Source organism: Coccinella septempunctata, chromosome 5, assembly GCF_907165205.1.
Source record: "Coccinella septempunctata chromosome 5, icCocSept1.1, whole genome shotgun sequence".
Taxonomy (NCBI): Eukaryota; Metazoa; Arthropoda; class Insecta; order Coleoptera; family Coccinellidae; genus Coccinella; species Coccinella septempunctata.
The window spans coordinates 18,139,990-18,156,320 of record NC_058193.1 but is presented as its reverse complement, the minus strand read 5'-3'; the positions used below and the strand labels follow the sequence as shown (position 1 = coordinate 18,156,320).

At 38.7% G+C, this 16,331-nt stretch overlaps 1 protein-coding gene across 1 annotated transcript; it reads right to left on the bottom strand.

Moving 5' to 3' along the window:
• Window positions 1–3,666: 3,666 nt before the first annotated feature.
• Window positions 3,667–6,070, bottom strand: LOC123314075. Its single transcript, XM_044899188.1, has 5 exons — window positions 6,058–6,070; window positions 5,678–5,853; window positions 5,252–5,632; window positions 4,001–5,194; window positions 3,667–3,876 (listed from the first exon to the last, which is right to left on the bottom strand). The coding sequence occupies exons 1-5, from the start codon at window positions 6,068–6,070 to the stop codon at window positions 3,772–3,774; spliced, it is 1,869 nt and encodes a 622-aa protein (XP_044755123.1). The 3' UTR covers window positions 3,667–3,771.
• Window positions 6,071–16,331: the final 10,261 nt, after the last annotated feature.

The window sequence follows — 16,331 nt, the reverse complement described above, 5'->3', positions numbered from 1 at the left end:
GCAACGACAAACGGTTTTTCTCACATAACTTCCGAAATAAAAGATTCCAATATTGGGTACCTATTATTTGAAAATAGAAGAGGATGTTACTTGATTATGAATCTTTTGTCAAGGGGTAGTAACTTTTTTCTGTTTTGTTTTCATTTTTTTCAATATATGTATATAATACGTATCAAATATACGTAAGTAGTAGTATAATATACTATTGCTGTTGATATATCAAAAAAAACTGAATATTTTACGAGAAATTCAATTCTAAATGTAGATCTGTTGTTTTTTACGGGTATAACATCAAACTTTCGACTGTTGGTACTGTTCAAGATTTTTTTTTTATAGTTTGCTGTAATTGTACTTTCGGAAGAGGAGTGTTCCTATCTTCGAACTCAAATTATTCGAAAACGGTTTAATTTATCCACAATACCCCTCAAGTTGAGTGATTGCAAATTACAAAATATGGTCGACGTTAAATGTATGTAAAAGATGTATTATCCATCTATAGATAGAGTAGCAATGAAATTCATTCAAGTATTTTTCAGAGGACGCATTATTTGCGTTATGTCAAGAAATATATATTCTCCTTTGTGTTGAATTGAAGGAAGAATTTGAAAAACTGGTCCTGCGACCTGCGAAGCGGGAGGGTGCAGCTTGTTCATCATAAAACAGAGTCTGGAATTTTCCACCTCGGTGATTTTGAACCATATTAATATGATAGTTTTGGGATATAATGATGTCTTCATTGCGAAAACATATCTCGTTGGTGAATATCATTCGAAATAGAAATGGAAACCGAGTATCCTCTCATACTTATTGATATCAAAATTTTATTCCACACGTTTTCACCGTCTCCGAAAAACGTTTTCGTTATTTCTTGTAGGTGAACGTGTTTTCAGTAGTTCAGGCTATCCTTGTGACTTCATATAAAATTCAGTCAACTCCCCGAATATTTCAGTCACGTCACTCCAAAATCATAAATAGATAAGAAATTTCGATTCGACTATCTCGAAGCCTTCAGACGGGCAGGAGACTTGGATGTTTTATTGCGAAATAAATACATTCGTATTATACTTTGAATTTATTATGCAATGTTAGCATGAAGGTAAAACGCTTATGCATACCAAATCAGGGTTCTGGAAAATGGAATTCTTTGTGTCATTAGCTCTGTGTGAAAAAGAGATAACAAATTGCATGTATATATCATAGCCATAATATCTATTATATTCTATATAGATAATGGGGCTTCGAAAACTGAAGCCGGCCTGTTGCAGGAGTCAACCATTGAACATGTGGAGAAATATCAAGAATAAAAATGCCTGATTAGCCCTGTTGTGATGGGCTTTTTCTCTCACCCTGGACGCTCCTTACCTTTGCTCGGGCGCCAGTGGGGCAATCAGTGGAACCCCACGTCTCTCACAGAATCTCCAAAAATTAGAGAGCCCGGGTAGACTTGAATGATCAGTGGAGAAGGGTAGCAGTGAAAACTAGGGTGGTAGCGTCTTCTTGGTCTCTGCTTTCTGACGGTTTTTAATCGCTCAAAAAGAGTACCTACCTCTTCTGACGAAAATATAGCTCTAACTGATTTAGGGAACTGTCTCTCACTGGCAAAATAACTGGCAACAAAATAAATGTTTAGTCCTTTATTCCTACTGGATTAAATTATATACAGAAATGTACAAGTCTCAAGAAATATTGATGTCAACCGGCGTCCTGGTCAGTGTGGGGGCGGCTGATGAAACACGGTCTCTCCAGGAAAATAAGGTTGAAATAGACGGTAAATACGGTTAAATTTTGTACGGTCACTTCAGAAGATTTCAGTGGAAATAGACGACGGTAGTTACGGTCTGTTGAGATCCTGGCAAGTCACTCCTTCTGTCGGCGGAAATCGGTACAGTGGCTGGTCTCAGTCGAATGGCAGTGCTGTCTCTCTCTCTCTCTCTCTCTCTCTATCTCTCTCTCTCTCCCTCTGTGATCCTCAAAATGGCTGCCAGTCAGACAGCAGGTCGGAAGGAACTGTCAACCTGTAACTTGATCGGTCGGAAGTCGGCAATCTATTAACAAAATAAGCACCAAAAATACGGTAGGAACACCAAGTCCTCCTGGGACCCAACGGCGGTCGGATAACGGACGCGGAAGCCGGCACTATACTCAGTCTACGATCACTAGATCAAGTTCAAAACGGTAGGTAAGTATTTTCAGCCAGTCCAACGGACTAAAGAAAGCGGACAATAGCCCTCAGGTATGCACTACGTAAGGAATAATAATACTACAAGTGACTTGCCTTAAACTTTCAAACTTCTTGACGTAATTTCCAACTCACGGTAATAACACCTTACGCACTTTCCTCGGCAGCTCGATCTCCACTGACCTCGCTCTTGACCTTCCGCGCAGGGCTCGAAGAAGTACCACTCCTCGGGAAAACTGCCCCACTATCGGTAACTCATTTCCCCATTGGCTGCACTCAAATTGCTCGGTCAACCAGCCGGCTCGGAAAGAAACAGAAACAACTGAAGAGAAGGAAAAACTGAACAAGTTTAAAGACCGCTCTCGACTCAGAAAATGTGCGGTTGAACGGAAATAATTATAAAATATATGAATTCTGAAAACAAAAGACATATACGGTTTCCGCTACAAATATGGGACTGGTCGTTGGAAAACAATGACATAATATCAATCGGTAAAGACCCCCTATGATAACATAACGGTTTTCTTCGAAAATATTTCGGTTGATGGGTCTTATTATACAAGTATAGGTGAAGAAATTTTGTTTTCGTGGCGGGGCAAAATCTGCCTCGTCACATCCCCCTCCTTCGTCGGCAAAAATAAAACGTAGTTTTATTTTTCTTTCAACCCCCCTGGGTATCGTTGCGGTATTTCTAATTGTCAGTTTCAGCTTGTGAAAGCTGCGGGGTTGTTGACCTCGGCGTTATTTTATAACCTGATGTACTCGAACGGTAATTTATAGCTGTCGGTTGGCGCATCCACCATTTCGGTATGAAGACTTAGCCTTCTCGGATTTTCAAATTGGAAAATTACTCGATCAGGTTCTTAACGGTATATTCCTTTCAATCCCAGGGGATTTCAGGTCCTTTATGTGGATGTGTCTGACAACCTTACCACTGCCATCCTTGATGTCATACACTACAGAAGAGACTATGTCTACAACGGTATACGGTCCGGAGTATTTCGGAGCCACCTTGGCGGCAACTCCGTCCACTGCGGAAGACAAGGGATGCTCTCTTCGGTACACTTGGTCTCCAATCCTATGACGCCAGTCCCCACGACGTAGGTTATGGTGGCTTTGCTGGGCGAAGGCTCGTGTTAATCTAGTTCGGACAAATTTAAAAGTTTCGGTAAATCGGTTACGGTTATTATGGTAAGCAACTTGCGGTTCGGTATTCGGTTCGGTGTGATTTTCTCCCTCCTTGTTAGCAATCTCGGTAGAAAATTTGTCGTTCGGTGAACGCATTTCCCTATCAAAGTTCAAGAATGGTCTGGGGTCTGCGATCGACTCCTGCTTTGGGGAATTCACTCCATCTTCCTTGGAAGCCTGGTACACACCTCTTTGGACAGTTGTTCTCATGGGCCTAAATTCCATCCGTTTGGAGAATCTGTCATTTTTACAAGGTTCTTCCACCACATAGGAATGATTCCTTGCCGGTTTCTGCTGTGGAACCTTGTATCGGTGACACTTGCTACATTTTCGGATATATTGGGCAATTTCTCGGAACATTCCTGGCCAATAGTAGCTGCGGGCTATGCGAACTTTCGTTTCTGCTATTCCCAAGTGTCCAGCGGTCGGTCGGTCATGGTTTTCGAGAAGGACTTCTCTTCGGTCATCTTTCGGAACACATAACTTCCAGGGATTTCCCAATTCTGGCTCTGTAAAATCATCGGAATCGCAAAAATGGCGGTATAATTTTCCTGATACAATCCTGTAGTCAGGAAACGCTGTAGGATTCGATTTTACCTCTGACAATTTCCTCCTGTACCATGAGCAACTTACATTGTCCTCAGTCAGGCATATGGTTCCTTCGGTCGGTAACGGTAACGGTAACGGATTCTGCTTTTCCTGCATCATGGGCTTGTCCTTTAGAGACTTGCCATTCAAAAAGCATTCGGCGGTTTGGAGATTGATGGAGAAGTCGTGTGCTCTCAGTACATCCATTCCCAGTACTACACTGATCGGTAAATCTGAAACTAACAACCACGTAGCCTCAATATTTTCGGATCCAACCTGAACTTGTGCTGTGTACATTTCCTTAATCGGGATAGAACTTCCGTTAGCGACGGTGGTGGTAACGTCCCTAACATAATTCGGATTTATTCCAGCGGCCTTGCAGTGGGCAGCCACTTCACTGCTGATGAAGGACCTGGTTGATCCGGTGTCCAAGAGTGCCTGGAACTCCTTGTCTCCTATAAGAACAATAATTATAGGACGGTTATCAGAAAAGGTTTTCTTCGGAATAACAGGGGATGGAGTTGATTGAAACTGACGGATCCTCGGCTTTGGGGAGTTCCTCGGTAACGGACACTGACAATCTCTGGACATTACACCCTTCTTACCACATCGAGAGCAGAAAAGTATCGGTTTCGATTTACACTGTACTCGTAGATGGCCCTTACCACCACATCTCCAGCACTGGGTTTCGGTTGGCGGTCGTACGGTATTCTTCGGTTCATCTTGTCTCTGACGTGTTGTAGAGTTTTGGACAAGTTTCGGTTTATCGGACGGTTCGGACAGTGTGCTGAGGTGCATTCCGATCGGTTGGACGTTCGGTGAGGGATTTCGGAAAGTAAGATGCGGTTCGTTGATGAGACCTTTTTGTAACGGTGGCGAAGTATAGTTAGAAGTTTGCCATTTGACCAATTCGAAAACTTTTCCTTTACGGAGCAGTTCATCTATTGTGGCGGTCGGTTGGAAGGCCAGGGCGGTTTGTAATTCTGGCAGTAAACGTCGTCTGATGATATTCACCTGCTCTTCCTCGGTCGGTCGCTTTACGGTCAGTTTCTGAAACAGATTTTGCATTCGAGTTACATACAACAAGAGTCGTTCATCGGTTCCTTGAGTGCGTTTCTTGATCTCCTCTAGTAGAATCTCCTCGTAATCAGGAGGAAGAAAGGCCTCTCGAAGTTGGTCTTTGAAATCTGTCCAGTCGCTGAATGTGCCTCTTCGGGGAATGTACCAGTCTCTTGCATCCTTACGTAACAACTCGTAGATGGATTCGAATAACTGTTCGTGGCTCACCTTTCTAGCCTCGGCAAGATACTCAGCCTCTTCCAGGAACGAGGTCACACTGGTTGACCCATCAAATGTCAGGCTCCATTTCCATACAGGAACAGTAGGAACGGAATAATTGGTAGTTTTCGGCGGTTTCGTCGACGGATCTTCGGTCGTCAGTTCGATTTCCTTGGCCGTTGAGACTTCGCTACCTACTTCTCTCACCCCAGCGGTTATGGTAGGAGATGACGCAAAGGAAACTCTCCTTGTTGATTCGGCAAACTCCCTCGATAATCGCCTGGACTCAGGGGATGTTATCAACGGTCTGTGGTCATCATTGGTTTGGACGGTTGGTAGAGATTGTTCAACGGTAAATGGGAGGTTATCGGCGGGCGGTCGGTTGTATGAGGGTCGACTCTGCAAAAAAGTACGTTCGATTTGTTGGCTTATTACCCTACAAACTTCTTGGCGGTCTTGCTGCAGCCTGTTATCCTGAGTGGTCGGTCGGGATATGTCACCTTCTTCTCCCAAGTTCAACAAGTGTGCATCTCCAACGGTTGTTGAACACGGAATCAAACCTGGACCAAGTCTAGATGCGAACTCCGGTAATTCCTGTTCAATCAGCGACGGTGTGCCGGCTGACAGGTTCCCTGGAATACCACCTAACCAGTGAGTATTCTCCAGCAATCTCATAGCAACCTTCAGAGAGTGCTCCAGCTCGGTTTTCTTGTGAAGCAGACTGGCAACTTCCGGAGATAGACTTCTCAGTCGGCCTTGAACGTGCAATAGCCGGCTCCTTATGCGCTGTAACTCATTGTCTCTATTAGCAAAGTCAAACTCACATATCTCTCCCATCAAGTCGAACAACTTGGCACCACAAACACCAATTTCCTGTGCCTGGTCAATGTCATCTCTTGGTATTAACGGAATTTCGGAATGGATAGCCCTTCTCAGTTGAGCTCTCTTATCCTGAACGGTATGTCCTACGGTGCAGCCTCTTGCCTCTAACTCCCACGTAAGTTCGTCGCTTTTCAGTCGGTTGACATCCATTTTTACGGCACCAAAAACTCGGAAGAAATATTTACAATATGTACTATATGGATATATACAAGAAATAAAGAACGGTTACCAATTTGCCAGTGTAGAGTATTTTGGTTCGAAAAGAAAAAAAAATACAGAAACGGTACGGACGGTTACGGTAACAGGAACTACTCACAGAACAGCAGAAGTCCCTGCTCGGGCGCCAGATGTGATGGGCTTTTTCTCTCACCCTGGACGCTCCTTACCTTTGCTCGGGCGCCAGTGGGGCAATCAGTGGAACCCCACGTCTCTCACAGAATCTCCAAAAATTAGAGAGCCCGGGTAGACTTGAATGATCAGTGGAGAAGGGTAGCAGTGAAAACTAGGGTGGTAGCGTCTTCTTGGTCTCTGCTTTCTGACGGTTTTTAATCGCTCAAAAAGAGTACCTACCTCTTCTGACGAAAATATAGCTCTAACTGATTTAGGGAACTGTCTCTCACTGGCAAAATAACTGGCAACAAAATAAATGTTTAGTCCTTTATTCCTACTGGATTAAATTATATACAGAAATGTACAAGTCTCAAGAAATATTGATGTCAACCGGCGTCCTGGTCAGTGTGGGGGCGGCTGATGAAACACGGTCTCTCCAGGAAAATAAGGTTGAAATAGACGGTAAATACGGTTAAATTTTGTACGGTCACTCCAGAAGATTTCAGTGGAAATAGACGACGGTAGTTACGGTCTGTTGAGATCCTGGCAAGTCACTCCTTCTGTCGGCGGAAATCGGTACAGTGGCTGGTCTCAGTCGAATGGCAGTGCTGTCTCTCTCTCTCTCTCTCTCTCTCTATCTCTCTCTCTCTCCCTCTGTGATCCTCAAAATGGCTGCCAGTCAGACAGCAGGTCGGAAGGAACTGTCAACCTGTAACTTGATCGGTCGGAAGTCGGCAATCTATTAACAAAATAAGCACCAAAAATACGGTAGGAACACCAAGTCCTCCTGGGACCCAACGGCGGTCGGATAACGGACGCGGAAGCCGGCACTATACTCAGTCTACGATCACTAGATCAAGTTCAAAACGGTAGGTAAGTATTTTCAGCCAGTCCAACGGACTAAAGAAAGCGGACAATAGCCCTCAGGTATGCACTACGTAAGGAATAATAATACTACAAGTGACTTGCCTTAAACTTTCAAACTTCTTGACGTAATTTCCAACTCACGGTAATAACACCTTACGCACTTTCCTCGGCAGCTCGATCTCCACTGACCTCGCTCTTGACCTTCCGCGCAGGGCTCGAAGAAGTACCACTCCTCGGGAAAACTGCCCCACTATCGGTAACTCATTTCCCCATTGGCTGCACTCAAATTGCTCGGTCAGCCAGCCGGCTCGGAAAGAAACAGAAACAACTGAAGAGAAGGAAAAACTGAACAAGTTTAAAGACCGCTCTCGACTCAGAAAATGTGCGGTTGAACGGAAATAATTATAAAATATATGAATTCTGAAAACAAAAGACATATACGGTTTCCGCTACAAATATGGGACTGGTCGTTGGAAAACAATGACATAATATCAATCGGTAAAGACCCCCTATGATAACATAACGGTTTTCTTCGAAAATATTTCGGTTGATGGGTCTTATTATACAAGTATAGGTGAAGAAATTTTGTTTTCGTGGCGGGGCAAAATCTGCCTCGTCACACTGTCTCATTCTGATATATGGTTTTATGAACCGACAAAAATGAAATGATTTTTCTTCAAAATTATTTTCCACCATAACCTAACAATATTGTGAAATTGGTTTAAAGGAGGTTCAAACTCAGGTTCGCCTCAATTTTAGCCTGTACTCATCTCGTAGTTCTAAATTTTATTCATTAGAAGTCAAAATGAAACTTCATGATATTGCAACACTAGGCGCTCGGATTCATAACAAAAGTGAAATATTATGTTTTCTACAAAAAACCTGCGGAAATCAACAGAAGTAATGTTGATTCAAAACAAAATTGTGGGTCAGTGACAACATTTTTCTAATGTTTAGTTATGTTATGTAGTTATGTAATATATGTCATATATTATCAACAATATATCCCGATTAGTCTGTTATTCTTTCAAAACTCAATTGGCAGTAGGAGTTATATATTTATATCAATTTGTGGTAGTAATTTTCAGACCCCAATTTCAATCTAACACTCAACAACATATCTATAATTCAATACGAATATCTTCCAGTTTTCATTTCGAAATGATTATTGTATTTTGGATATGGCATTGAGAATGTTAATTTTTCTATTGAAGCATGCGATTTTGATGAGAAACTGTACTTGTCATATAAAATATTCTCTATTAATTGTTGAGAAGATTTACGAATTCAGCAGATGTATGTTGTGTACAGTGTGTACAGGATGGGCAAAATTGGTGATACCAGAACTTTTTCAACCTAACGAGATAGAGGAAAATGCATGGCACATTACGGTCGTCTTTCTTCGAGAGACTAATAATGCCATCAACTGCATTCCTCTAACTTTTTGTTTTCGAGTTATAGGCCAACATTTAAATTTCAACTTTGGTTATTATCTCCATTTCTGTTTGTGCTAGGATGTGTGGACATTCGGACTAAGCGGATCGACGCCAGAATATCAGTCGATATAATTTATTTAGATTTTGCCAGTGCTTTCGACCGTGTTCTGAAGAAATATCTACTACACATGCTTGAACATTCTGGTGTTCGAGGACCTCTACTGAAATGGAGTCATTTCTGAGCTCACGTCTGGTCTCTGTCAAAGTCAGCAATTCCCTATCCTTCCTCTTTGATGTAACCAGTGGTGTTCCCCAGGGTTCTGTGCTCGGACCACTCCTGTTTTTGTTTTATGTTGGTGACCTTTCATCATCCCTTGAGGAGGGCAAGCTCTTGCTACGCCGACGACTTTAATTTCTATTCGGATTCTTCGAAGGTAGATCGCTTTCATAGCGAACTTGACACTGTGTGTAGATGGTCGGGTGAATGGTTACTACCTTTGAACGTACAAAAGTGTAAAGTGCTTCATCTTGGCAAGAACAACCCACGGCATCAATATTTCCTGAACGGTGTATAAACAGCATTGTGACCTTGGTGTGACTATTTCACATGACTGGAGCTAGTCAGCTTATGTTAAGAGTATCCGTGCACGAGCAAATGAAACCGTGTACCTCCTAAGGAAGTCATTTCCTGTTGTTCGGTTAAGACCTGTAAAATATTATATAAAACCTATATTCGACCTCATTTGGAGTACGCTGGACCTGTCTGGTAACCTTCCCTAGTTCGAGATCAACAACTTTTAGAACGTGTTCAACATAGGGCTACCAGAATACCTTATCGTTTCCGACGTCCTTCTTATGAAGACAGACTGCGACTTTTCTACCTGAGCTCTTTCATGCAGCGTCGCGAGCGTGGTAACTTAATAATGACATTTCGGGCGGTGCACAACTTCTCCATAGTTACTGATGACATTTATGTCATCAGCTGTTAAGTGTCAGCTGTAAGTTTTGGTTGGTTTTCGATAAAAATAAGATTTTGGAGGGTAGATACCCTTCTTGAAGAAGATGTACAAGAAGAATAATAAGAAAATATTCTTTAACCAGTTTAATCTACCTTGTGAATACTTTTAACGGTGTCTCTCCAAATAATGTTTCTTGCTTGCCTCTTTCTTTTTTAATAATTCAATCCGCATTATAGATTCCAGTAGCAGTATTTCATAATTAGTTATATGTATGTGTTGTGATGGATCGACCAATGGCAACAAAAATTAAACTATCGCTGTTTACTGGTAGTGGAGAAGTATTATTTGGAATCCATCAGCAAACCATAAGTTCCCCTGCAATAATGGGTTTAGTTAACGCTTGGGAGAAGAAAAATAATTCTGAAGGATCCATGTGCACTACTCTATTGGTAAATGATGATCACTTCAGACGTGAATAATATTTTGAGTCGTGGCTTCCTAGATATATTGAATACGATTTTTTTTTATTATTTCGATTAGAGAAGAGTACCTACTTTCCATTCATTAATGAGTATTTTTGGATATCATATGCATGAAAAACAGTACCGTGGTGGTCATTTTCCAATTGGACTAGAAAAATCTTTGCTAATAAGCATTGCATATTTAGCGAGAAAAGAAACAGATCATTATCAAATAATCATGTACTAATTTATTGATCATTTCAATTTCAGATATTGAAAGAGAGTGCTCTCTATCAAAATATTCTTCTACATGGAGAAGATAGATACTTTTATAAAAATTATTTATCATTTGATAGGGGACTCAGCTTATCCCTGTATATATTGACTTATGTGTCCATAACGGTGAGCATTTTATATTCTGAATATATAAATTCACCCTTACCTCTTACCAGTTGGGTATGATAAGCACATGTTCAGATAAATAATGAACAGTTATATTGTGATTTCAGTGATACTGGACGATTGAGCGCAGAGGAGAGGCATTTTTTCTTCTCTCAAAATCAGAGTTATAATTGAGAACACATTTGCTTTGCTTAAAGGACGATGGAGAATATTAAAGGATATCGATACATATTCGATTGAAAGAGCAGTAGAAATAATTATAACATGCTGCGTGCTTCATAATTATTGTATACTGAAAGGAGAGTACTTTGGAGTGGAGGAAAATGTAAATTTTACAAAGAGGATATATATGAGGGAGAAGATGATTCTGGAGGAATGAACAAACGAAGGGAAATTACCAATTTACTTTACCAAAATAGATAGTTTCAATATAAAAACAAAATTATAAATGTAAAAAAATTATTCAAATATTCAAAAATTATTACAATAAATTTCTACAAAAATAACCCTGTTGAAGACTAGAATATTTAAGACTAATCTCACAAAATCAACAGAGATTTCAATAAGATAAACGTAAGGTCAACTTACGTTATCAAAATTTCTTTTAAATGAAAGATTGTTCTAACACAAAAAAAAATTAATCAAAATATATATTTAAAAATGAACACAAATTTGAACATAACATAGCTCTGCTTATAATATTTAAGAATAATATCACAAAAAGAGGAGAGACGTCAATAAGATAAACGTAAGGAAAGGGTCAACTTACGTTATCAAAATATTCTTGAAATAAGAGATTGCTCTGACTGTAAAAAAATTATCGAAATACATATTTGAAAATGAAAACAAATTTGAACATAAAATAACCCTGCTCACAATATTTAAAAAGAATATCACAAAAACATCTAACAGTAATAAAAAAAATTTCAAAATATTAAAAATTAACATAAAAAATTTTAACAACTACTAAAAAACTAGAACAAGAAAACTTTCTCCTTTCAAACGCTGTCTGTGTCCCAATGTTCCTTTTTTTTGTGTTGCGATTCCTTTTTTTTGTCAGCAAAAACTTTCTCATAATACGCAAAAATTCAGTTCTTTGAGAGTTTTGCTCTTTCAGGAGAGAACTTTGCTCGTGAATTGCCCCCATCAGCTCCTCAAATCCTTTTTTTGGTGGTCCATTTCTTTTTCCGTCGTCATATCAATCGGATGGAATAATATGGGCCTTTGTAATCTTATGCTTTTTAGGCACAACTTTTTCATGTCTTATGCTTGGGACTTCTCACTGTGATAAAGACTAGTATTAGACAGTTCATCAATATTGATAAAACTGGTATCACACTCCCCATTGCAACCTTGAATTTGCAGTTCAAGAGACGGACCAGGCTCACTTGGTAGATCATTATTAATTTTGTCTTTTTGGCCTGAAATTGAGTCCATTTTCTAAGGAAATTTAGGAGGATCTCTTCTTTCAGCTCCTGTTGTTTTCAAGTGCTGCTTATATATAATATACTGCTTATATAAGTTCGAGAACTTGTGTCTGCAGGCAGTAGCATTTGCATTATACCCAAGGGTTTGTAGATTGTTAGCTATTTCCTTCCACAATTCTAACTTTACAGTAGACTCATCGTCAAACTTTCTTGAAAACTTTTCTGACCCTCGCAGTTGCAGCATTTGGAATGTAGCTTCCTTATCCTCTTTGGTTCCTTTACCTTTGCTTCTCCAAACATCTACTTTATTGGAAGGACCTGAACCGCGGAGTGACCACTTCTGAATGACTATAATTCAAATGATTTTCTTTATTTTGGGACGAAAGTCCCAATGAGATGAACTACTCGCTGCAGGTCCTCTTTCGATGCTAAGTGTTCTTAAGTCTTCTACACTACAAAAAGGTATTATACCTAATGAAATGGCTCGGCAGACATAATCGATTCATTGTTCATCATCTTCGGAAAATAAAACTTATTACATTCAAGTTTTTCAGTATTGCTTAAAAAGTGAAAAAATGAATTAAAAAACATCACAACCTAACCATCATAGTTAAACACAAGCGCCAAAATTCGCCTATGAAGTGTTCCGGTTAAAATGCAGTCTCTCTTCTTGATGAGGTGGTTGGTTCTCCGACGGTCAACATATTTAAGAATCGATTGGACAGATATTTCCGCGGGTAATGTGCGTGCTCGAAATGTGAGGGAGGGATATGTTTTTGGATTTCGGGTCCCATGAACTTTGTTTAGTGTTTGATTTGTTTCGCTTTGTTTTTCTTTAGTTTCATTTTTTGGTATCTTTGTTCATATGTCTTTCCTTTTTGTATCACAATATTTTTTCATTCTTATTTTTTGTACTTTGAAAGTTCATAAGCTATAGATATGCCTTTCCTGAAACTTTTTAGGGTTTTCACTCCCAATCTCTGAAACAAAATCAATTCAGAAGTTTTTCGAAAATTGATTTTCGTCTGATGAAGGAGTCTGATATAGACTCGGAAACGTTACAATATAAAATAATAATTTCAATGTTCTTTATTTTTAGTTCATTGTCAGGCAACAATTTTTTCAAGTTGATTTGCTCCTGACAAGTTAGTGCAAGAATGCAGGAGGAAATCGTTTATTTAATTTTTTAATTGATTTTGTTTCAGAGATTGGGAGTGAAAACCCTAAAAAGTTTCAGAAAATGCAGAATCCTCCCAGAATAAATTTCAATCGATATCTTCAGATATGCCTCCCTTCTCATTCAAATAAATAATAATAATAATATCTGTGGAATTACAAAATTGGAACTTTGGCTGAATTCAACTCTGTTTAAAAGATCCACTAAAATGTGGATTCGTATTGAGTTCGCTATTCTGAAGATTTTTTTCCAGGGTGGCATAGCTCATATATTATGTGGGTAATATATTGGCATATAATGAAAAATTTTTCATTTTCGGTCAATTCAATGAAATTGAAAAAAGGAAATTGCTACAAATGCTACAGAAACTATGAAAACATCCATGAGTTGATTAGAAAAAGAGGTAAATGAACGAACTCCATGATATTGTAATTCAATTTATTGTATGAAGTGGAAAATATAATTGAAAGCCCACTGCGATGTGACAGTCGTTCGAAAAGGTCCCAGAAACGCCTTGAAATTTGGATTGCGTGAGATGGTGCAAAAACTTTTACTTTATCAGTCTATTCGATTTGGCGTATTATTGCTGAGTAAAGTAAACAAGAATAAACAAAAACAGAAAACTGAATGGTGAAGCTTATCGATGAATCTTGTGATCTGTTATAATTTGGAATTAATGGCGCAAGTTTAACACGAGAACCCTATTAAGCGGCATTGATATATTAAGAATAAATGTTCAAGATTACCGACAGTTATTGTTGCGTTTCCCAACTTTGAGATAAATGTGGTTTATTCAGACAACCAAACCATTTTCCCTACTTGTTTATAATTAGTTTTGGATTCCTATTGCTCTGAACCATAGGAAAATGGGAAAGTTCATTTGGAAATCAACGAGTTGTATCTAGTGGAATGTAAAACACATTTAATTCTCGCGTTTCAGATACCTTTATCGTTTCATTCCTGTACATTTGTATAAGCCAGGCAGTCGAATGAGTTCTGAACACAAAATTGTTTCATTCTATTAGTTCAATAAAACTATTCATCTGAAGCATCCGAAGTGAACGAATTCGATCATTAAAATGTGAAATTGTTCGTTAAAACACATCACCTCCCATTGAATACAATGATTCATTTGAAATTTAAGTATAGAAATTGTAGTGCTAATTTTATTGGTTTCATTATATGTAAATTTTCAGAACTCGTGCACTCAACGCCGCCATTTTGAAGTCAAGCAGAAAACCATTTTTTGGAAATGTTTCCTCTTATCACGATAATAGTTATTTGAAGACTATTCATCAAATAACTATTTTGAAGTAAATGAACAGTGTTTCACGTGAGCGGGTCACTGGATCTTGTGACTTATTTATAGGACAACATTGAAAAGTGAACGATCAGTTGGATAGTATTTTCAAGGGCTATCGAAATATGCTATGGGAAAAACTATGTTACGTGATAATGATAATGATAATGTTTATTCATCCAAGACTCATTGTTACAAAAATTGTACAATCAAGGTTGAATACGTCATATATTAGCAAGTGCCACAAAAAAAAATAAGGCAGTTCAAGAATAAAGTAATTCTTACACCAAACAAAAAATTCTGTTAGAGAATATGGCTTACATTGAATAAGCATTTCAAATAAAGTTTTCTTGAGAATTTTTTGGTTTAATGTCTTGAATTTAAATAGCTTTAGACCCATGTATAAGGGAGACTTCTCTGTAAGGGACAATGAGTGTCGCGGATACAAGTAAGGCTCAGTGTGCCATTACATTTTAAATAGTTCTCAAAGTATTCGGAATGATCTATCATGAAAACAAGTAGGTACTTTGTAAATATATGTATAAGTCGTATGTAGTTAGAAACTTATTTGCCTTGAAGTGATCTCTACAAGACTCTCTGAAACTCAACCTTAACATCACCCTTAGCATTGTCCTGATTGCATTCCCGCACTACTACCCCAAAAAATTATACCGTTTGAAAAGATGGACTGAAAGTTTGAATAATAGATAATTTTCAAAGTCGAAAAATCAACTCTAGTTTTAAGGACATCAATTGAATAAATAACTGAGTTGAGACGTTTAATCAGCATTTCAATGTGTGGGTTCATTTTGTGGTTTCCATCCAGACATATTCCCAGGAACTTCGTGGTACCAGAGACTGAGATGTTATCATTCATAGGAATGAGAGCCGACGATCGATCACAGTTGAAGATCACACATTCAGTCTTAGTTGTGTTCATAACCAGATTGTTATCCTCAAACCATTAGCTGATGTCACTCAGTATAGAGTTTGCTCTTTGTATCGTTAGTTGAAGTGGAGACGAACAAAGCAAAGGCAACAAGTTAAGTCGCGAAATTTACAAGTACTTGAGTTTTAATTGCCAAGGGAAGGTCATTTATATAAATCAAAAAGAGAAGGGGACCACGAATGCTTCCCAGAGGTACTTCCGTTTTCTTTTTTCTTGTTTTGGATTGATAAGTGATGTTATCCACCCTTACAACTACTGATTGGAGCCTGTCCTTCAAGTAGCTCTCCATGAACTTCAATTGTTTGTCCCTAATCCCGTATTTTTCAAGTTTTCCAAGCAATATATCTATGTCAACCCAATCAAAGGCCTTCGATAGATCTAAGAAGAGTCCTAACGGTAATTCCTTTTGTTATAATGCTGCCATTACTGCTTGGTATAGTTCAAAGATGGCTGTTTCAGTACTTCTTCCTGGTATATAACCATGTTGGGATCTGACAATATTTTGAATTTTCGGAAGAAATTCAGTAATCTGGATCTTTTCAAATATTTTCGCAAAAGATAACAGAAGACTTACTGGACGATAGCTGTTTTAGTCTTTATAATCCCCTTTCTTGTAAATAGGTTTTATTATCGCTATTATTAGGGCATCTGGAAATACACCATCAGTAAAAGATTTATTAATGATATGTGCCAACGGTCTAGCAATAAAATCGATACTCTCCTTCATAACTTTCATTTGAATACCATCCAAACCTGAAGATTTAACATTTTTCATACCAGGGTTTATTATTTCTGATTCGATAATTTCAAATAAATAAAATGACTTTTCATTTGTTTGATCGATTTCGACTGATGTGCATTCACATGCGGTTTTTTCCTCATTTGAGGTGGAAAAGAACATGTTGAAG

Bases quoted from the DNA above. Each gene is read 5' to 3' on its own strand.
- LOC123314075 (XM_044899188.1), bottom strand. The intron at 5,195-5,251 runs GCTAGAAAGGTG...TTGTTACGTAAG, and splicing joins AGGCTGAGTATCTTGCCGAG to GATGCAAGAGACTGGTACAT. The intron at 3,877-4,000 runs GTAAGTTGCTCA...ATGATTTTACAG, and splicing joins TATGCCTGACTGAGGACAAT to AGCCAGAATTGGGAAATCCC.